A 23,792-nucleotide genomic window follows, 5' to 3' on the forward strand; every position below is an offset into this window, starting at 1 on the left:
CGGAGGCCACCTTTAGTTCCTTTCCATGTGTATTTCTCCATAGGCACCTCACAACATGGAAACTTGCTTCATGAGAGCAAGCAAGCAGAGGCAAAGTGAGTCCAAGCAAAATGAAAGTGACGATCTTTTGTAGTATAATCTCAATAGTAACCGGTTCAGTCAGAAGAGCATGCGACTCTTGATCTTGGGGTCGTGAGTTTGAACCCCACATGGGGTATAACGATTACTTAAATAAATAGAACTTTTTAAAAAAGTGGAATCCTCTAGTTTTTGCCATATTCTGTTTGTTAGAAGGAAGTCACTACATCCAATACACACTCAAGGGAGTAAATTGGAATTTTGAGGAAAGTTGTTTAAATGAAGCAACAAATTTTTGTTTTTTTTTCTACGTATTTTTGATATATGCCATCCCATAGTCTGGAAGCATGTATCTTTCTCATCCTTACATTCCGATAGAAAAAAAATCTATATATTCCTAGTATCCATCCTTTTTATATTCAGAAACTTCTGCTGTCCTTCTTATAACTATCTATAGGTCTTTCCCTGATTTATCTGTACAGAGTACTTACAGATTACAAATTAATAACCTGTACTGCTAAGCAATTATAATCAATGCTACTATACCTTTAAGTTTACTGTAATGTGTTTTGACTTTATAGAAAAATATATTCAGTGAAAATAACTAAGTAGTATAAAGTGGTTTATACCACTTGCATGAGGTTTTGGCTTGGAAAAATCTGTCTCATGATGCCATATTAAGATTCTGATGTTGCAGGGACGCCTGGGTGGCTCAGTTGGTTGGACGACTGCCTTCGGCTCAGGTCATGATCCCGGAGTCCCGGGATTGAGTCCCGCATCGGGCTCTCAGCTCCACAGGGAGTCTGCTTCTCTCTCTGACCTCCTCGCTCATGCTCTCTTACTGTCTCTCTCTCAAATAAATAAATAAAATCTTAAAAAAAAAAAATTAAAAAAAAAAAAGATTCTGATGTTGCAGCTAGCATTTCTGGATTTGTTTTTCGTGGTCAACATAGAAAGGAAGAATAAAGAACAAAGATAACTTATCACCCCTTTGTATTATACACTTCTTTCCTACTACTATTCAAAAATCTTTTTTCAGGGGTGCCTGGGTGGCTTAGTTGTTAAGCATCTGCCTTTGGCTCAGGGCATGATCCCAGGGTCCAGGGATTGAGCCCAGCATTGGGCTCCCTGCTCAGTGGGAAGCCTGCTTCTCCCTCTGCCACTCCCCCTGTTTGTGTTCCCTCTCTCGCTGCCTCTCTGTCAAATAAATAAATAAAATCTTTAAAAAAAATTTTTTTTTCAAAGTATAACATTATTCCTTACCAAGAGGGGGCCAGTATTTAAATGTATTTATGCCAAAAGACATGCACAAACCACATTATGGAAGATTACTATGTCCTGTTACCATCTTAGATTGTATTTACTATATTAGAACAGATATCCATACTTAGAACAGGATTTCCTAAACTGTGATCCAGGGAAGTGAGATGTTAGTTTATGCCACATGAGCCACGCTAAACTACAAGATCTATGAATGTGGAACGTGTCCGGTAATCCTAGCACTCAGACCAGTGACTGCTATATATTACTCAACAAATACTAGACAGGTAAATGGTCAACTATAAAACAGTAGCAACAACTAAAAATTGGAATATTTTGCAAACAAGGAAAATACCATCTCTATCATCTAGAGATGATGGCAGATACTAAGGAGTATGTGAAACAAAATCTCCTAAGAGCTGCTGTGTCAGATACCATGGACACACATTCAGCAGATTATTTGGAAATGATCTGAGGAACAGCTTGTGTTACAGGCATATCTTTTGGCATTAGATAAGCCAGTCCTTGAAGAAAAGGCAGCTACTGCAAATACATAGATTCTCCTGGATTCCCACTCCTCATCTTTCAATTTACTCAGGGAGATTAAAAGAAAGTGCCACATTTAAACAACTGAAGGAACCCCTGGGTGGCACAGTCAGTTAAGCATCTAGATCAGTTTCCACTCAGGAGATGTTCTCAGGATCATGACTCAAGCCCTGTGGAGGGCTCCATGCTCAGTGAGGAGTCTGCTTAGGACTCTCTCCCTCTCCCTTTGCCCATCACCCCCACGCTCATGCTCATGCTCTTTCTCTCAAATAAATAAATCTTTAAAAATGTACCCCTGGGGATAAAAATATATGTTTATAAAAAATAAAAAATTTAAAAAAAAAGTAAATAAAACAACCGAAGGGAGTATTAAATTCTTGTATACACTAAAAAAAAAATTCCGTAAGAGCTGAGTAGGAGAGTCCATTCTAGACCAATCCCCTACTTTCTTCCTTAATACTTCAGCTTTCCATTTCACATCATCAAACTGTAATAATCACTACTTTTCCTTGTTGAAGTTTCTCTAGACTCTGAGGCCATACCACTAATTCTTTAAAGGTTTTAGCTGCTGGTTCACCAGAATTCCTGCTATCCTACCCATTTTGTTTTCAAAACACCCCTGCCACTTAAAAAAAAAAATTAAGTAATCTCAACCCCCCAGTGTGAGGCTTGAACTCACAACCCAGAGATCAAGAGTCACATGCTCCACCAACTGAGCCAGCCAGTCGGTGCTCCACTGCCTGAGCAGCCCCTCCCCTGCTGTTTTTCATATAATTACCTGTAGGTCTTTCCCATTCTGTACTGACTATTACAGTACAGTGAAATAATTCTTCCTAGAATGGTGCTTTTCTCTTTAAGCCTGCGTGATTATATCATGTTATTTTAGTGTGCAGTTTCTAGAATAGATTCCAGATTTGGACGTCAACAGAGAGTAAATTTGTTATTTAGACAAACGTGAGTTTTGAGGATAATACTTTCCTTACTGTAACCAGTATATATATACCTAGCTTTCTACATTAGAATAAATTGTGAATGGATAAGGAAATCCAGGCCAAGCGGGAAATAAAATGGAGAATACTGCATTACAGAAGTAACGCTTCTTTACCATCACTTGTATCTCAAACATATGTCTATTCAAAGCAGACGTCAGAAACCTCAGTTTAAAGCCCAAAGGAACACTCAGTGAGAAACATCAGTCTTAGAAATTTCAGTGAAGCATTTCGGGTTCTTGAGCTTGTCAAATACTGCTTTTTATCCCAGCCAAATAGTCATCACCATCCATCATTGTGCACATACTACTTTTTGTACACTGGGGGCAATTATGTAGGCAAGGAAACACTTCTCTAAGTGTTGCCAGCAGTGAGTACTTCCTATATATCCTGTCTTTGCAGTGATTCCTACTTCAGTGGGAGAGAATCAGAAGTAGGGTGCTGTGATAGAAGATAATTTAACATTTTAAAACCTGTTTTCTTTTTTTTTTTAATTTATCTCAATGGCAAAAAAAATATCATAGAAGTTACTGAATATAGATGTACCGAATAGATTTTTATCCTCTAATTCACAAAGTCAGTGACTGTTTCCTTCCTTCCTCTCTCCTCCCTCCCTCCCTCCCTTCCTTCCTTTTTTCCATCTCTTACTCCTTCCCTTACTCCCTTCCTGCTTGCCTTCCCTCCCCTTTTCCTCCCTCTTCCTTCTTTTCCTTCCAGGATTTTTGTAATTGCATACCTATTGAAACCTAGAAGAATTTAATGAGTACACCCATAACCTCACCTCCCAGAGACAATGACAGCAATATTTTTACATAACGACATCCCAAATTTTGTGTATATATTAAAAGCTTGGTCAGTATAGAATGAAAGCCTGTTTTCTTAGCTAAGTGCCAAACTAATGAGATAAAAAAATGCAGAGTCCCAGGAAACCTGGTGGCTAGGTCAGTTGGGTGTCTGACTCTTCATCTTAGCTCAGGTCTTGATCTTCAGGTTGTAAGTTTAGGCCCCATGTTGGCGCTACTAAAACAAAACAAAACAAAAAGTAGAGTCCCTAATCTTTTAAACATTTAATTTCTAAATAGCAAAAGGACTGACAGCTCTGTGTTTATATGTGTGGGTGACTTTTTTTCCACTTACTTATGTCTAAGTTATTAGTTAAAAGACTATAAGACTACTAAAGATTAGATAAATTTATTAAATTTACTTATTGTTCTTTAGGGAACATATTTTTTTTTAATTTTTCCAGCTTTTATGAGATACAGTTGCTGTATGACATTGTGTAAGCTTAAGGGCTGCAATATGTGTGATATGTATATCTTGCAAAATGATTGCTGATGAAATTTATAGACAATCTCTCCAGAAAATTGAACCTACATACAAAATTTTGCATATTGTCTGGAGTTTCAAAAAAAAATGAAACATTAATATTTATTGCATTATGTAAATAGTTTTATGTGAAAGCTAGTCTGAACAAACCAAAGTTAATAAGAAAGACTAACCTGGAGTACTCTAACAAATTTGCATTTTCTAACTCCCATCCCATACCCTAAAGCAAGGCATCTAAATACTCCTCTCTGTAACTGGAGAGATTCCCTAAAAGTTTATTGTTTAGCTTAGGCTCTAGGTAAGTTAATTTAAAGAAGGCAGTAATTTGGAAGAGAGGGAAGGGTAAGTTGGAGAGGCTCAGACATTCCCTTTTCAAGAGATGGGGTCCTATAATTAAAGATCCTTAGACTTTTATGTACCTGCCCCAACTTAGGCAATTTTTTCCTCAGTTGAGGATGGACAGTGACCTGTCACTGATAGCCTAACATGGACCTAGTTTTCCCATCTATCTCCAGGAACCATTCTTCTCTACTTTTCTGTCCTCTGGACCAAATTGAGAGGTAGTTCTCAGAACTATGGAAAACTAAGACCACCATCTTAACCTCCAAACTTATATAATGTCCAAACTTATAGACTACCATCTTAACCTCCAAACTAGTAAAATAGTAGACAAATTTTTCTAGACAGTTAATCAAAATCCTGTTTGACAAGCACATTTTTTAAAATTCGGATTAGAATGCCCTCTTGCTGGCTCTACACTTCATAGTTCAGTATACATTTTACCATTTCCTACTACCATTAACCCAGCCATGACAGGTATATTAAAACTGCTTGTATCCTGAAGGTATTTGGGTTTGCAGTCTCTGCTATGGGTTACTGCGAATTGTTATTTTCTTTTTCTAGGAGATGCAAAGAAGCAGTGGATGATAGAAGAATGCAGATCTCCTTTATTCTTTCCCTATTAAACAATTTCAGCGGATTCACAAACTTCCAAAAGAGCAGGTAGCAGAGGGCCTCAGATCAAGAGTTCCTGATTGAGGTCCACTGTTAGCTTCCATGCGCTACGGTTTAGAGGATCATTTGTTATTAGCTACCGTGGTTAGCTGTACCAGGAGAAAATATGCATGACTGAACAATTGAAATGTGAAGTTACTTTGAAAAGAAAAGTACTAAGGAGACTTTCCTCAACCAATAACTTCTAGTGGTGTTAGGGAAATATTTGCCATCTTCAGTGCTGTGATCATCAGATAACTCATTCTTGTACAATTCACTCCTTCCTCCATCTCTACCCGTCATCATGCCATAGACACTAGTTCTTTTCTACTGCAGTTTTACAAGATTATATTAAGAACTACCTTAAGAGATCAACCATAATACCATAACCCCATCACATTTACCATTATTACTTTTGCTTATTATTTCTTCTAGTTCTTTTGTCTTTGTATACCCCTAATTATTTTTGTGTGCTGGATTTAATATTTGAGACTATTCATAGAAATAACCTGAAAATAGGATGGGTTTTTCCCCCCTCCAGAGAATATTTTATTTGCTTCTGCCACCTGAGACCAGTTTGATCCGAGTTCAGTTTGTGGTTTCCCAGGCTAATCAGATGACGTAAGTCAAAATTGCAAGGCTTAGTTTACTTCTGGTTTATCTTTACCCCCCGAGTACAATTAAGGGTCTCAGCCCAAAGTGTAGGTTGCTTTACTAGATTTCCCTCTCTTGGCAGATCCTAGACTCCACAGTTCTGTTCCCCTGACCTTGTGAGACAGACAGAAGCATAGCTCAGCCATGCAATCATTTCTTCCCTGTTAACAAATGCCCCTGTTTAAAGTGGCCATTGGTAGTGGGTGAGATCTCCATTCTGGATTTTCCTCTTCCTGTTCTTTTGATTTATCACCATCTCGTTAGGTTTTTAATGCTTTTTAAAAAGACATTTAAGGTATGTTTTGTCCAGTTTGTATTAGTTGTCATCAGCTAGAAGGTCTCCAGTTACTGGAAGGTCCCTGCCACCACCATTTCCTTTGGGGGCAGCAGGGGAAATTCTAGCATTTATATGTTTAGATTGCATACACATTCTAAAGTGTATAAAAAGAACATTTTAATTTTTCATTCTGTGCTCTCCATGAAGCTAAATGGAAACAGACTGGATACTAAAATAGTCTTAGAACACTACCTCTTTGAATAAACCAGTCAGCCTAAGTTCTGGGAGCTATATAATAAGAAATTGAAATGGTATTGTTAGCCAGGTGATTACTTGAAATATAAAGAAGTTCCCCTTTCAAACAGGCTTTTATGGTTGATTCATGGTCTGTCTCCTTGAGCAAGTTGTCTCCTATTCGGACTTGGAAACTAAATCTCAAATTTGTATTTTGCATAAAAGTTTTGCCTATTGTGGCTATAAGGCCCTTGATACTAAATTGTTGAAAAATCTGTCTTTCTGCTTCTGATCTCCATCTGGCCTCATTTGACCTGTTACCATTAGCTTGGAGTGAAAAATGTCTACTTTATCCAGCCACAAATCTCAAATGTATCTCATAGATCATTGAGATTAAGTTCAACGTTATTTTGTTTTCTAGTTTTATCTTAACTTCTGCAGTAGCCATGAAAGCTCAGTTATAAATATGAGTAGATGAAACTGATGTTTCTTTTGTTGCCAGGAAAAAAATACTAAATAGGAAATAGGAGTAATCATGCAAAATGAGTAGAGAGTTTCTTTTCGTGTTTGAAGAGGATCATGAGACATAAGCTTACTACTGTCTGGGTTTGTACTGCTTGGCTCTGTTGCAAACCAGTTTAAAAGGAATGTTCTTATCTGCTGGTCAATGTTTTATTAAAACATTGAATTTCAAAAGCCACACAATACATTTTTATATTTACCACAAAATGACTAGTGTATATTGAAGACTTACCCTTCTATTAATCCATGTAAATCATCTTTGGCTACTCTAGAACAGAAGGCTACCCTTAAAATCTAAAGGTATTATTTGTTTTATATAAGTAATTTTTCTATTTATAAGTCTTAAAAAAATTGGTTAGAATTCATATATGCACAAGTAAAACTTCCATTTCATTCAGGGGCATAAAATATGGATGCTGTTTTCTGGCATCTTGACAAAACAATGATGCTGATTTTCTTCATTAAAATGAGTTCTCGGGGCGCCTGGGTGGCTCAGTGGGTTAAAGCCTCTGCCTTCGGCTCAGGTCATGATCTCAGGGTCCTGGGATCGAGCCCCGCATCGGGCTCTCTGCTCAGCAGGGAGCCTGCTTCCTCCTCTCTCTGACTCCCTCTCTGCCTACTTGTAATCTCTGTCTGTCAAATAAATAAATAAAATTTTTAAAAAAATGAGTTCTCTACTACAACAAATGCCTTAGCTGGTCCCTAACCAAGTAACATTTTTGATAATGACAGAGAAGGTCTGCTATTTGCCCTAGAGAAAAGAAAGAGTTAAACTGTAGGTGAATCATCATGGCCTTTTTTCAGTGTAAGCTTTTAAATAACTATTCCTTAATCATTTCTTCTCAAGTGCCCAATCAAGAAAAAATAAACACTAAAATTATCAAAAACACCCATCTGGAGAATTTAATAGATTTTCTCCCTTATGCTTACAGTTGTATTCATAGTGCTTCCTGTAGTGCCTGGTGCATAGTAGACTTTCATTCAGTGTGTGTTGAATGAATGAAATGAACCCAAAAAGTCAGATGAAGGCAAAATGAAACAATTTAATATGTTATAAACGTATGTAAATGACAGAGATTTCTCTCTACTAAGAATATATCTTTTCACTGTCTCATTTGCTACAAAGGGGTTCATAAGCTTGAAGAACTGAAGCCGTATAACAAGCTGGAGCCCAGTTTGGGGAGAATGTGGCAGAGCCCATGTGCCGGCTTCAGCACTTACTGTGATTAATAACAGCCCTGGTTTTAACAGCCACCCATTTCGCAATATTCTTTAGAAAGTGAAAAAGTTTAGGTAATCATTTAAGAACTGAGAAATGAAAATGTTACCAGGTTTGCTTTGGGCCAAGTTAATCATAGGTTTTATAACTCTGAGAGAGAATGAATGGGTTTCTTTATTTGATTAAATGTGGTACAAATTTCTGAGTTTTGCAATAGATGAGAACAAGTGGTTTATAATTAGCAAATCATAAAGGAAAAATGTAAACAGCCTGATGTGGAAATGCTAAGAGAATGCGGAGAATTAAGAGAGTCTATACACTGAGACTCTGTGTAGCCTGCCATGTTGTGGATGTAGATTAGGGGTTTGGATGCATTAGCTATTAGACAGTCATTTCTTTTTTTTTTCCTTCATGTTCAGTTAGCCAGCATATAGTATATCATAAGTTTTTGTTGTAGTGTGCTGTGATTTACTAGTTGTATACAACACCCAGTGCTCATCACGTGCCCTTCTCAGTACCCATCACCCGGTCACCCCATACACAGTCGTTTCTTTACACAGTTTTAGTCATTGTCTAATCCCTCTGTGGTTGGGCTACAGAAATAGCCAAATAGAAGACACTTTTTTTTTTTTTTGCAAATATAAAGTATAAACCATCTCTGAAAGGAGAATTGGTATCATCAAGGAAAACAAGGACCAAAATGTTCAGCGCTTGCTTTTTTACAACATCCTCTTTCTTGCTTGCATTGCATTTCTCACATAGTTTAATTTACTGTGATTTAATTAACAGACTGATTGATTTTCTTTTTTCCCCTAAGAGACTGTAACCTCCTTAAGAATAGAGGCTATGCCCGTTGTTCATAAATGTGTAGGTAACACCTGACACAGTGCTGGGGACACACAGAAAGTACTCAGTAAATATTTATTGAGTTAATGAATGCTTTCCTATATTGTCTATCATCAGGATACTGTTAAAGATAAACGCAGGGGCTCCTGGGTGGCTCATTTGATTCAGCGTCCGCCTTTGGCTCAGGTCTTGATCCTGGGGTCCTCGGATGGAGCCCTGCATCAGGCTTCCTGCTCAGTGGAGAGTCTGCTTCTCCCTCTACCGCTTGTTCCTGCTCATGCACTCACACACTCTCTCTGTCAAATAAATAAATAAATAAAATCTTTTTAAAAAGGTAAAAGTAAACAAAGTAACCATATAAACAGTTAATACACAGCAATCACCTATTTCCTGGCAAAATACTAAGGTGGTTGAGAACACGGGCTCAGGAGCCTGACAACCTGGACTTCAGCATTAACTCTGTCACTGATCTAACTCTGTAACCACAGCAGGCAAGAACTGTCTCCATGTACCTCCCTTTTTCCTGTCTGTAGGGTAGGGAACCTTGTGAAGATTAAGTGATTTAATACATGTAAAGCACTTAGGAAAGTACTAGACACTAATAGCCCAGTAAGTAATAGTTATCATTGTTATTACTACTAGTCTACTATCAATATTATTATTCTAGAAATAAATTTAAAACACTCTTGTAGAACAACATTAAATATGCTACATTTAATCCATCTTGAAATTAGAGCTCTATGTTTGTGTTGAACTGGTAAGTCATAGAATGTGAATCTGAAGATCATTCCGTCAGCTCCCTCAGAGTTCCCTAGCTCTACTATTACAAAACCAGCCTCATCCATTATAAGACTTCTGAATATAGCCTCATTGAAGAGCCCTCTTCCCTCCTTTTCCTGCTTCCACCCTTCCAAGACAAGTTTGTTTTCTCTGTGGTCTCCAGCACTTCCTTTATTTATAAAACATTTCTTGTATTCATTGGCTTCTCTCTCTCTGTACGTCATTGCTCTACTTTAAGTTGTTAACTGGTACCAGAGGAGTAGCCAAGTACTTTTTAATTTTATACTAAATTTTGAAATACATACAGCATTACTTCTTTTTTCATAATTCTGACTTCTCTCTTGGAGGAAAAACAGATATCAATAATTGTTTCATTCTTAAACCCAGTGTCCTTAGTACATTTTCTGTTAAGTTTTAAAATTGAACTATAGGGGTGCCTATGTGGCTCAGTGGGTTAAGCCTCTGCGTTTGGCTCAGGTCATGATCTCGGGGTCCTGGGATTGAGCCCCGCATCGGGCTCCCTGCTCACTGGGGAGCCTGCTTCCTCCTCTCTCTCTGCCTGCCTCTCTGCCTACTTGTGATCTCTCTTTTGTCAAATAAATAAATAAAATATTTTTAAAAATTAAACTATAAATACAGAAGGGCATACCAATCATAATTATGTAGTCTTGATGAAATTCTCTGAAGCAAACACCTCCACCTAACCACTACCTAGGTCAAGATAATAGAATATTACCAAGCACTTTAGAAGTTTTCCTCATGCGTCCCCCACATCATTATCTACTCTGTGAGTATAACCACTATATGGCTGCCATTCTGTTATTTCCTTTCCCCATTTTCACTCTTTGTACAAATGAAATCACTTAGTATGTATTCTTTTGAATCTCTCTTCTTTTGTTCAATAGGATATTTGTTAGATTCTCTCTTATTGCTGGTGTATTTCATTGTGTCTGTACTGTTAATGGACATTGTCAATTTTGGCTATTATGAACAACTCAGTGAATATTTGTTACATATATTTTGATGCACCTATGTATACTTTTCCTTTTGGTAGATACCCAGCAGTGGACATGCTACGGTTTTCAGTACATTCGACTAAAATTTTTCCCAAATCTAATGCTACCAATTTGCAATCCCACCAGCACAGCAGTATTTAAGTATTTTTTTACACTGTATTGCCAGGGTTGTTTGTTTATTCGTTTTGTATGCTATTCTGCACTGTACATGTGCAGTGGTATCTTACTGTGATTTTTATTTCATCTCCCAGTAATGTTTTGGGGTTTGAGGGGGGCGGTGTTGTTTTTGTTTTTAGCAGGATTCTTTTCTTTTCATTTTATTTTATTTTACTTCATTTTATTTTATTATGTTGTGTTAATCATGATACATCATTAGTTTTTGATGTAGTGTTCCATGATTCATTGTTTGCATATAACACCCAGTGTTCCATGCAGTACATTCCTTACTTAATACCCATCACTGGGCTAACCCATCCCCCAACCAGCCTCCCTTCTGAAACCCTCAATTTGTTTCTTGTAGTCCATAGTATCTCCCGATAATGTTGAACAGCTTTTCATATGCCTGTTGATCATTTGGGTGTATTCTCTTGTAAATTCTTGTATAAATTTTTTGGTTCATCTTTTGGTAAGATTGTCTTTATTTTTCTTATTGATTTGTATGGATTCTCTGTATATTCTAGAATAAGCCCTTTGTTGGATATTTGAATTAGAGATACCTTTTCCTACCATATGGCTTGCCTTCTTACCATCTTAATGGTGTCTTTGGTGAACAGAAGTTTTTCCTATCAATAAACTTCACAAAGAACCAGTCTTCTTTTGTGGTTAAGTGCCTTTTTTGTCCTGTTTAAAATGTCTTTGCCCAGTCCTAGGTCATGCAGATATTCTGTTAGTTTATCTTCCAGAAAATGTATTGTTTTACCTTTCATATTTGGGTCTGTATTCCTTATGGAATTGAGCTTTGTATACGGTGTGATGTAGGAACAAGTTTTATTTTTATTCATATCATATTGATCCATCATCAATTACTGAAAATACCATCCTGTTACTAAAATATGGCAGTGGCTTACCCTTTTCCTAAATGAGGTGAATTACACATGTATAGATATGCTTCTTGATTCTTTATTCTCTTCCACCGGTCTTTTTATCTATGCTTGTGTCAGTCACATTCTATCTTAAGTGCTTTAGCATTATGTTAAATCTTGATATTAAGTAATGGAAGTCCTTCTTCTTCAAGTTTTCTTTACTATTCCTGGACCTTTCCATTTCCGTGTAAATTTTAGAATCCTTTATCTCTTATGGTGCTATATTCTTTATTCAGTGTTCTGGGAGCAAAGCCTAATGCATGAATACACTCGTCCTAAAGAGCTAAAATAAAATAAGGCTGTAAATTTAAATAGTTTTGATCAGCAGAGAATGTATGAAAGTTATATGATTTATTTCGTGTAAAATAGTCTTACAGTGATCACTTGTTTTGTTTATCATATTCCAAATTCATCATTATACAAAATCACAAATTCATGTGTTTGGTTATAAAAATGCCTAGATGGTCATGGACAAGTCAAAAAGGTGGGTAAAACATTTGGTATGAAGAGGAAGATTTTTTTTTAAGATTTTATTTATCTATTTGAGACAGAGCGAGTGAGCATGGGCAGGGGCAATGGGGAGGGGCAGAGGAATAAGGGAGAGGGAGAAGTAGACTCCTCACTGAGCGCGGAGCCCACCACATGACTTGATTCCAAGACCCCAAGATCACCACCAGAGCTGAAGTCAGACACTTACCCAACTGAGCCACCTAGGTGTCCCATGAGGAATTTTGACAGCAAATATTTGGTAGGAGGGTTGAAGAGGAATTTTGAGAGTTATGATAGCAGGTACCCTGAGTAGAGAGATGGTAGGGGGTGATGCCAGCAACATGGTAAGAGACTGGAATCAAGGATTACAGTATAACCTGGGGTTAAGAGCTTGAGTTCTAGATCCAAATTGCCTGGACAACCACTCATTACCCATATGAATTTGGGTAAGTTACTTACTCTTTCTGTGCCTACTTCCCTTATCTGTAAAATAAGGTTAAGAGTACCTACCCTTGTAAGGCAGTTAGGATAATTAAATGGGTTAGTATGTATAATACAATACTTAGAAACAGTACATGGCATATAGTTAATCTTCATATGTGCTAGCTATTGTTTTAGTTAATAAAGGATCATCTGTGTTATCATCTGAGATGTATTATATTTTTATTTAAGTTGTTCTGTGCCTTATTATGTTTCTCCACCCTTGACATACACAGTTCATTCCCAATAAGTCCTATGTAAGACCAAAGTATGTTGAAGACTGAAAAGATTATTAGAACCTAGTAGTACAGAAAACAAACCCCACACTCAGGAAAGAAACAATCTGAAGACTAAAACTTCATTGTGAGCCAGAAATTGAAGTAATTCTAGGAATTCTCAGAAATAACAGATTGGGGGCACCTGGGTGGCTCAGTCAGTTGAGTGTCTACCTTCGGCTCAAGCCATGATCCCAGGGTCCTGGGATCCAGCCCTGCATCTATAGGGCTCCCTGCTCAGCAGGGAGTCTCCTTCTACCCCTGAGTCTGTCCCTCCCCCTGCTCATGCTCTCTCTCTCTTTCTCTCTTCCTTACTCTTGTGCTCTCTCTCTCTCTCTCTTTCAATTTAAAAAAAGAAAAAGAAAGAAAGAAAGAAAGAAAATATCCGATTGGACACTCTGTGTTGAGAGTACATCCAGTTTGACAAATTTTGAAGGGGAGGGTGTTTCAGAGTTTCTCAGCCTCAGTACTGTTAACTGTTGAGACTAGAGAATCCATCATTATGGGGAGCTCTCTTGTAAAATGTTTATATTTAGCAGAATTCCTGATCTCTGTCTACTAGAGCTTATATCCACTCAAAACCTTGTACATGAATGTTTGTAGTAGCTTTATTCAGAATATACAGAAATTGGAAACCCAAACGTCCTTCAGTAGGTAAATGGTTAAACAAAATGTGGGTACATCTATGCAATGTATTACTGCTACTCAGAAATAAAAAAGGAACAAACTATTGAAACAGGCAACAATTTGAATGGATCTTAAAAGCATTATGCTGAATTTTTAAAAAGCCAATCTCAGGTATAATTTCTTCTATATGATAGTCTCAAAATCACAAAATGAATCACAGAGCTCAGGAAAACACTTGAATATTACCAGTTTATCATAGGGATTTATTTTATTTTATTTTTATTTATTTATTTTTTAAGTAAGCTCCATGCCCGACACAGGTATTGAACTCATGACCCTGAAATCAAGACCCGAGCTGAGATCAAGAGTCAGATGCTTGGGCGCCTGGGTGGCTCAGTCAGTTGGCATCTGCCTTCGGCTCAGGTCATGATCCTGGGGTCCTGGGATCAAGCCCACTTTGGGCTCCCTGCTCAGCAGGGTGCCTGCTTCTCCCTCTCTTCCCCACTCATGCTCTCTCACTATCTCTGTTGCTCTCTGAAATAAATAAATAAAATATATTTTTTTAAAAGTTTAAAAAAAAAAGTCAGGTGCTTAACCAACTGAGCCACCAGATATCTCTCATAAGGGATATCTTTACTGATACAAATGAACAATCAGATGAAGAGGTACATAAGAGGAGGTCCAGAAAAGTCCTGAGCACAGGAGCTTCAGTCTTGGTGGAGTTTAGGTGTACCATCCTCCCAATATGTGGATGTGTTTATCAACCTCGAAGCTCTCCAAACCTCATTGTTTAATATTTTCATGGAAGTCCCATTATGTAGGCCCTGATTGATTAATCATTGACAATAGCTGATTAACTCAATCGTCAGCCCCCTTTCCCCTCCCTGTATGTTGGGGAGTGGGAGTGAAAGTTCCAACCTTCTAAATGGTTGATTCTCTGGTAACTGTTATTCTCTGATTCTCTGGTAGCTCCCACAGCTGTTTAGAGTCACCTCAAAAGGGCTTCTGAAAAATAAAACATGTTTCTCCCACTGTTGTAACTCACGAAATTCCAGTTCAGGAGCTCTGTTCCAACAACTAGGAACAAGAACCAGATATACATTTTTTTTTTTTTAATTTGACAGAGAGAAAGATCACAAGTAGACAGAGAGGTAGGTAAAGAGAGAGGGGGAAGCAGGCTCCCTGCTGAGCAGACAGCCTGATGCGAGGCTCTATCCCAGGACCCTGAGATCATGACCTGAGCCGAAGGCAGAGGCTTAACCCACTGAGCCACCCAGGCGCCCCCAGATATACATTTCTTATATCACAATATCACATATAAGCAATATGGCTATTAATAAGCTGTCTCTCATTTAGACATTCTCATTATTTGTAATATTACTTTCCATTGAGAGAGCTGTAAAACTTACTAGCTGGGAACATTGATTCTGGAGTCAGGGAGACTGGGTTCTAAACCTGGCTCTACCATTTATTGCTTGTCCCTAAGTTTTCTCATCTGTAAAATGAGGGTGATAATACCTATTTCATAAAGTTGTTATAAAGATGAATTAATATTTGTAAATTGTTCAGTGACTTGTACATAATAAGCACTATGTGTTAAATAAATGAATCATATAATTTAATGTCTTATTTTCCACAGAGTATAAACTTTTTAAAATCAGTGACTGTACCTCCTCCACATTATATAAGTCCTCATAGTACCTGGTGTTAACATGTACATAGAAAATACTTGATAATTACCACAATAAGTCCTAGAAGAAAATGAAGTGGAGCCCCCACATGTCTATAGGTCAGGAATCTATGCTAAGAAGAATTTGGAAAAGCTTAGCTAGTTTAATCTATAGAAGGGGAAAAGGGTAATTCATCCATTTGAATATAGCAGTTACCTTTTTTTTTTTATTTTATTTATTTATTTGACAGAGAGAGATCACAAGTAGGCAGAGGGGCAGTCGGGGCGGGAGGGGGAGAAGCAGACTCCCTGCCGAGCAGAGAGCCCGATGTGGGGCTCGATCGCAGGATCCTGAGATCATGACCCAAGCCCAAGGCAGAGGCTCAACCCACTGAGCCACCCAGGCGCCCCAGCCGTTACCTTTTTATGAAGGAATAAAAAGCTTTCATTCTTGAGGTGAGTCGGGGGGGGGGGCAGCAAGAACAGTGTAAACTTAAATATTTGTAAATAAAAATAACCTCATTGATTCTATTATATCTGTTCTGTGGCAGAGAATCTATTTTTGTTGACTCTTGGAAAGGAAGTAGGGAAGAGAAAATAGAGCCCGTTTTTCTATTCTGACATTAATTCAGTTAACGTTCTGTATAGATTTTCCACAGATGCACCACTTGAATTCAGCAGTAGTATGCAAAAATATACAAATAGTCCCTTCCTCTGACCCCCAGCTTATAACTTTAGTAGAGAAGTTAAGATAAATGTAAACTGAATAATAACAACCACATTTTCTTGCCATATGGAATGGTTTAATGTGTAAGACTGAATATTAAGAAAAAATTAAGAAGCTATTTTGGCATCAAACCATATGACATTATAACTGATGCTGCTTGTGTTAAAAGGACATGTCTCTCTCTAAAAAAGATTTTTGTAATGTCCTGTAGGATCTGTGCTTCTGTGGATTATTATAAAGTTAGACTAAATGATCTAAATGACAACAAAATCTGAAAAAATGTTAACCATGAGTCAAGTTAGTATAAACAGGTTGTTTAAATAAATTATTTCTACATCACATTTAGAGTAGATCATATTGCATTCCTTGGCTCCTTTTTGTGTGATTTCTATAAATTCTCTTTTTTTCACTTGATCTTAGCCAAAAGACTGAGAAACGATGATAAATTCTCGATTTGAAAGTAAGTTTATCTTGATGGTGAGTCCAAGGAAAAACCTCATATTGACTTTGTTTAGCATCCCTCAGTGAAAAGGTTTGAAAAAGAATAATTCCTATAGTTGGTGACCACTGAAAAATAGCCTAAATGGAAAAAGAACCTAAAAAAGCAAATTGTATGAAAAGAATGTAGCAGTCTGGAGGTAGAGGATTAAAATGAATACCAACGATCAGGAATTTGGGAGGGGGGGTTCTATAAATTTCAGGGCAAAAATGAACTTTAATGGGGTTTCTTTGGGGAGTGATTAAAATATTCTGGTATTTGAAAGTGATGGTGGTTGCATAACCTTATGAATATACTAAAAACCACTGAACTGTACAATTCAAGAGGATAGAGTTGATGGTATGTGAATTATATATCAAATTTTTAAAAATTACCCTGGGGGCACCTGGGTGGCTCGGTTAAGCATCAGACTTGTGATTTTTGGCTCAGATCATGATCTCATGGCTTGTGGGATCGATCAAGCCCTGCATAAGGCTGTGTGCTCAGTAGGGAGTCTGCTTGAGATTCTCTCTCCCTCCGCCTCTAGCCTCCACTCTCTTGTGCATGTGTTATGCTCTCTCTCACTCTCTCTTTAAAAAAAAAAAAAAAAAAGACTCTGACTGTGGGGGACATGCTAGTCAGCCTCCTGTGGCATGGGGTAGGACCCCAAGCTGGGGGAGTAGAGCACTTGCGTGCAGGATGGCAGTGAGCAGCAGTTACATATGTATTTAAAGGGGGAACAGATGAAGTAAGGATAGTGAGAGTCAGATTTCTCACAATTGAAGAACTATGGGAAAAAAGCTTTGGGGAAAAATAAAACCTAAATTAACCTTATGGGATTGAATTGAAATTAGAACATCACCGGGAACTTTTGGGGTGTATGTTTATGTACAGAATTACAAACGAAAATGAATATAAGGATGTGTGAATGTGTATGTATATATACATGTGTGTATGTACATGATTATACTGCCTAACTCTGTCCCTGTGGACCTGGAGGTCAATGGCATCCTAACAGCCATAAGCATACCTGATATTCTAAATGCCTTTTTCCACTAAAAATAACCAGGGCTTCTTGGAAAAACATCTGATTCTAGGGCTAGGGCAGGGAAAGTAAAAGATGATCCTGGAACATCTTATTGTACCAGAAAGAAAGGAAGTACTCAGAAAATGACACAAGTATGTCCAAATGTTGCAAGAGCCACATTGAAACGGCTTACCCTGGCCAAATCTGGGACAACTGGAACAACAAAATAAATAATGATAGTAACAGGTTGTAAGTCAGTGAATATATAGGAATCATTAAGTTCTGATAAATAAGTAAGGAAAAGAAACTAAGCTGTAGAAAAAGTGATGGGTTTAGAAAAATTACTACTTGGCATGATAGTAATGAATTCAATCAAGAAGCATTAGTGAATGCTAAAAAAGTAGTGGGCAAAAGGTCACTGAGGAGAGTCCAATCGATACTTTCACACCAGTGTCTATACTATCATTATTCTTATATATAACATATATAGAAATATATATATGATACATTCTAATATCTAACAGATTAAAAACAACCCCAAGGTCCAATATCAGTTGAATAAACTATGGTAATGTACATACAATGGAATATTAATTGTTCATAAAAAGGAATGAAATTCTGATACATGCTACAACATGAATGACCCTTGAAAACATGCAAAGTCAGTTAGGCAGGATGTCAAAGGACAAATATTGTCTGGTTCCACTTGCATGGTACCAAGAAAAGGCAAATTTGTAGAGATAGAGAGCAGAATAGAGACTAGTTGGGGCTAGTAAGAGGGGGGAATGGGAAGTTTTTATTTAATGGGTACAGGGTTTCTTTGGGGGAAGATGAAAAAGTTCTGGAAGTGGACAGTGGCAGTGGCTATACAAGACTATGGATGAACTTAATGCCACTGACTTGTACTTGTTAAAATGGTTAAAATGAAAAATCTTGGTATACATTTTTATCACAAAAAAATTTTTTAATTTAAAAACTTGTTGATACATTTATGTAGACTCAAAGTAACCCCCCCATAGAGTACTTATTAATTACAAAGAGAAAAGAATAGTTTTAGAATGGCAGAATATAGCAAACACTACTATAACCAAGCGATCAAAGTTAACAGAGCATCACTTTTGTGATAGTTCTGCCCAAAATGTGTAACCTGAGTCAAAGTACAAGGTAATAGGAGATAAGTTCAAATTGAGGGACATTGTACAAAACAACTGGCCTATAATTTTCAGAAGTGTCAAGGTCATGAAAGTTAAGAAGACTGGATGACTGTTCCAAATTAAAAGAGTTACAAGAGAACTGAGAATGAAATGTACTGAATAACACTGAAATGGATCCTTTTGCTAGAAAGGACGTTGCTAGGACAAAACTTGAATGGGATCTGTGGTTGAGATCATAATAATGCCAAATGTTAGTTTCCTGACGTCTGTGCTGGTGCTGTGACCATGTAAAGAGAATGTCCTTGTTTATAGGACACACTAACTGGGGATGATGGGACATCATGTCCATACTTCCAAATGGTTAAGGGAAACAGTGTTCTTTTTACTATTCTTGAAACTTTTTTAAAAGTGTAAACTTATTTCAAAATCTTTTGAAAAAAATATTTACATAAACTGTAAGAGAAAAGAAAAAGAAGATAAAAGAACTTGAATGAAGGTGGGGATTGTGGCTGGAGCTAGGTCTAAGACTAGAACTGAATTGGAACCCTAACTGCCAAAGAAATAGGAAACTTCTTCTAGTTAGTAAATTACAAACATTCTCTTAAGTCCAGGTTTCAAGTAGATATATTGAGGATAATCCGAGGAAATAATATATCAATTGTGTGGAAGTGGGAAAATTGGCTTCTAGACAGGGACCTGGTAATTTTGGATTTAGAACTAAAACAAAGGGAATGACCAAATTAATTGTAAGAATAGCTGTGGGACGAGGCCATTTTATTTTGAAAGACTCAAGTGCTTCAATGTCTGTCTGTTGTAGGTGATGCTGAACAGGAACTTGGTCCTCCTCCATCTGTAGATGAGGCAGCAAACACACTCATGACTCGTCTGGGTTTCCTCCTTGGAGAGAAAGTCACGGAAGTTCAGCCGGGTGACCAATACAACATGGAGGTACAGGATGAAAATCAGGTAAACTGCTTGCTGTCACCTGCAAAATGTGGAATAAATCAGCCGGTTATATCAGGAACAATGTTGCAGGGTGTGTGTATGTGTGCATCCCAATGGTTGAATGACTTTTGAGGCCTGAAGATGTAGCTCAACTTTCTATCATCACTGTATTACTTTAGTTTGTGAAACACCTTTTAGTTTCATTCTTAGGTCTAAAAAGTCACTTTAAAGTTTTGATTCATTATGGAATGAATGAAGAAATTATTAAGTGCATAAGCCAAGAAACAGAATTGACATTTATGTGAGCACTGCACCTGGAAATTACAGTATATACATTGTTTTCAGGTACATATGGGTTATTTATCAAATTGACAATATGCTGACCAGGTCTTGATAAATTTTGGATTACAATTACTGTGATCATAGTAGAATTAATCAATTACAAAGTGATAACCTTAATAATAGCTAGAAGATAATTTAGAAAATCCCCCAAATATTTGGCTGTTAATAAACTTCTAAATAGCCTTTCAGCCAAAGAAGAAATCATAAGAAATTAGAAAATATTTTAAACTGAAATAATAACAAAATATTACAAAACTTGTAGTGTGTATTGATAATATATAAAACTTACAATTAAGAGGTGCTCAAAAAATTTAAATTTGAATACATAATTAGAAAAGTGAAAATCTGAAAAATTAATGATCTAAATATTCATGTCAGAAAGTTTAAAAATACCAGCAATGTGAACATTTATTCCATAGATTTTTTTTCTTCTAGCTATTTTTTAATTTAAATGTAGCAAAGGAAGTAGACTCAGATTTATTTGTGTGCTCATTTTTAAAATGTATGTCCTGTAGTGAATCCTTTATTCTAGAAGATGACAATTTGAGTTCATCTTGTATATTCTTCGCAAATACTTGTGAAGATTCTGTGTCCTATGTTAGCTTTGTCACAAAATAATATAGTCTTTAAGGATTATATTTATAGATCATGTGGATAATATTCAGGTGTTCCAGAGCTCTCTCCTCTGACTTCTCTATGCTCATTCCCTTGGTCATTGGTTTTGCTGGCTGCACATTACAATCACCTGGGCATTTTTTATAAAATTCCGATGCCTGGAGATTCTAATCATATTGAAACTCCTCCATTCCTTTTTTTTTTTTTTTTTTTTAAATACTCTCTTAACTTCTGAATTGCCTCTGGCCCTGCCTTTCCCCTTAACTCCAGTGTATTTCCAGCTACCTGTACTCCCTTTTCTACCTGTTGTGTCCAAGACACAGCTCAAACCTAACATGTCAAAACCTGAACCCTTACATTTTTTCCCAGAACCTGCTCCTTCTGCAGTGTTTTCCTTCTGAGTAGTTTGTACCACTTTCATGCTTCGGACAAAAACATCGGAGCCTTTCTTGAGCTTTCACTATCAGATTATTCATTCACTCTTTTGGCAAATCATGTAGGCTTTGTCTGCAAAATATATGTTGAATCTGCTCCCTTCTCTTTATTTCCACTGCTACACCTGAGTCCAGGTCATTGTCCTCTTGCCTGGGCTACTGTGATGGTTACTGGACTGTAAGGCCTGGAACTTTTTTTTTTTTTTTTTAAGATTTTACTTATCTATTTGAGAGAGAGAGACAAAGATAGTGAGAGATAAAAAGAGCATGAATGGGGAGGAGAGGGAGAAGCAGGCTCCTCACCAAGCAAGGAGCCCAACTCAGGGCCTATCCCAGGACCCTGGGATCATGACCCTAGCCAAAGGCAGATGCTTAACCGACCAAGCCACACAGGCGCCCCTGGAACTTCCGCCTGTCCTATTTACTGCTGTATCCTCTACATCTAGAATAGGGTCTAGCATTGGCAGGTGCTCAGTAAATATTTACTGAATGAATAAATAGCCTCCTAATAGCCCTCTGCTTCCATTCTTGCTCCTTTGTAATCTGTTCACACAATAACCAGAGCGATCCTTGTAAAACGTCAGTCCGATCCTTTTGCTTCTGTGCTCTCAATCCTCCACTGTTTTCCCATCACATTTAGAATTGAATCTAAAATATTCAGCGTGATCAGAAAGGCACTGCCTCATCTGACCCCTTGCTACTACCTCTCCTACACTGCCAACCCTTCTCCCTTTGACCTGCAGCCCTCCAGCATCACTGGCCTTCCTGTCATTCCTCTGATACAGAACATTCCTTTAATACTGGAAAGCGCTCCCCCCAAAACTCACTTGCTCACTTCATTTGGTGCTCTGTTCAAGTGTTACCTCTTCAGGGACGCCTTCCTTACCTGCTGTCTCTAATAGCACCTGCCCATGGTTATCACCCCTTATCCTGCTGCTTTTTTTTTTTATAGCTCTTAATCATTAATTTATTACACTCCATATTTAGTTGTGGATTTTTGTTTTTCTTTCCTTGTGTGTATCTCATACAAGAGTGTAAGCTTCACAATGGCAGGGATTGATTGTCTTTTTTTAAATCAGTTTATATTTTAACTGTATTGGTATGCTATGCACCGTGAATAAAAAATAGGAAAGATATATGTTGAGGGCCTTTCTGATACTAGTTTAAGTAAAACATCCATTTTTTTTACTTTTTATTTCTTGATGTTTGTGTCCAGTTAAAAACGTGACTGTGTTCTAATAATGACCAAGGAACATGATGTTACAGTAGGAGTATTTGCCAAGGATCATGTTGTTGGTTTTTTTTTTTTTTTTAAGATTTTATTTATTTATTTGACAGGGATCACAAGTAGGCAGAGAGGCAGGCAGAGAGAGAGGAGGAAGCAGGCTCTCTGCTCCAGAGAGCCTGATGCGGGGCTTGATCCCAGGACCCTGGGATCATGACCTGAGCCAAAGGCAGAGGCTCTAACTCACTGAGCCACCCAGGCACCCCGATCATGTTGTTTCTAATAATAGAATAGTCATTTAAATTTGTGGTGAGCACAGCATAACATAAACTTGTAAGAATCACTGTTATTCATCTGAAGCTGAAGTAACATTGGGTATCAACTATACTTCAGTTAACAAAGAAAAGAAAACAGAAAAGTCCCTGAACGAAGAAGTAAAAAATCTGTGCCCCGCTTCCAACTCTGCCACCTATGACTTTGTGAATTCGAACATGTCACTTAACCTCCCTGAGCTTTAGGTTTTTCATAGGTAATAACAGCTGACATTTATGAAGTGCTTGCTACATGCTAATCATTGTACTAATTGCTTTATTTGTACTATTTTATCTAAGCTTCCGACAACCCAATGTGATAGGGTCCTTGGATATTCCAGATTTCAGATAAAAAAGTGGAAGCACGGTGCCACAAAGTTATAGAATAGTATTCAAATCCAGACAGTCACTTTTACAAATTTCTGTTCTTAACAGCTGCACCATACTGTTTCAGTGTAATATAAAATAATAACACCTGACAGGATTGTTGTGAGGATCAAGGTAAATCGTGAATATGAAATTACTTTGTAAGCTGTGAAATGCCATATAAATAGAAGGTATAAAATACTATGCAGTATAATTAGTATATAAATATATGGCAAGAACTATGATTTGGGGAAGTTAAAGCTTTCATTCTTGAGGGCAGTTTCTTATTCACATTTCTTAATGGGAAAATTAATACTCATTTTGCCTTATTTGGTTGGTAAGGGGTAAATGAAATAATGCTAAAATTTTTTAAACTGTAAGCTTTGAACAAATGTAAAATATCAATAATTATGACTGTCTTGGAATATAATATACCATGAAACTATCTTGGAGCTACTGAAGGAAATGACTAAATTGATCACTGGAATTGGAATTTTTAGTCTTAGGAAGGTTATTAAGGTTATCATCTTCATTTGGTGACTTTCTTCCAAGCTAATCAGCATGCTAACAAAGATAAATTGCTTTGTTCGGGAGGGCCTGAGGGTAATGGCATCCTCAGAGTTACACTAGAAAGGACAGAATCCAGCACAGGAAAATCAGCGTGTATCGTTTTTCTACAAAAGACAAAGTACTGAAGTGATATTCAACCAACCATTATATTTTCTTCACTCAATTTCTGGAGTAGTAGGATGTACTTTAGGCATTCCATCATCAGGTTCTTACCTTGTGTAAATTTTAGAACCTTT

At 37.3% G+C, this 23,792-nt stretch overlaps 1 protein-coding gene across 6 annotated transcripts in view; it reads left to right on the plus strand.

The window, feature by feature from the left end:
* The window catches only part of TANC2 (tetratricopeptide repeat, ankyrin repeat and coiled-coil containing 2), a 364,817-nt gene that overhangs the window by 189,313 nt on the left and 151,712 nt on the right, over positions 1-23,792 (plus strand). For all 6 annotated transcript variants that reach the window (XM_004749221.3, XM_004749222.3, XM_004749224.3 and 3 more), the window contains one exon: positions 19,566-19,714. In XM_004749221.3, coding sequence (XP_004749278.1) covers positions 19,566-19,714 — 149 coding nt within the window. The remainder of the gene's footprint in view (positions 1-19,565; positions 19,715-23,792) is intronic.

The sequence above is a fragment of the Mustela putorius genome, unplaced genomic scaffold, assembly GCF_011764305.1.
Source record: "Mustela putorius furo isolate JIRA1106 unplaced genomic scaffold, ASM1176430v1.1 tig00000487_pilon_pilon_pilon, whole genome shotgun sequence".
Lineage (NCBI taxonomy): Eukaryota > Metazoa > Chordata > Mammalia > Carnivora > Mustelidae > Mustela > Mustela putorius.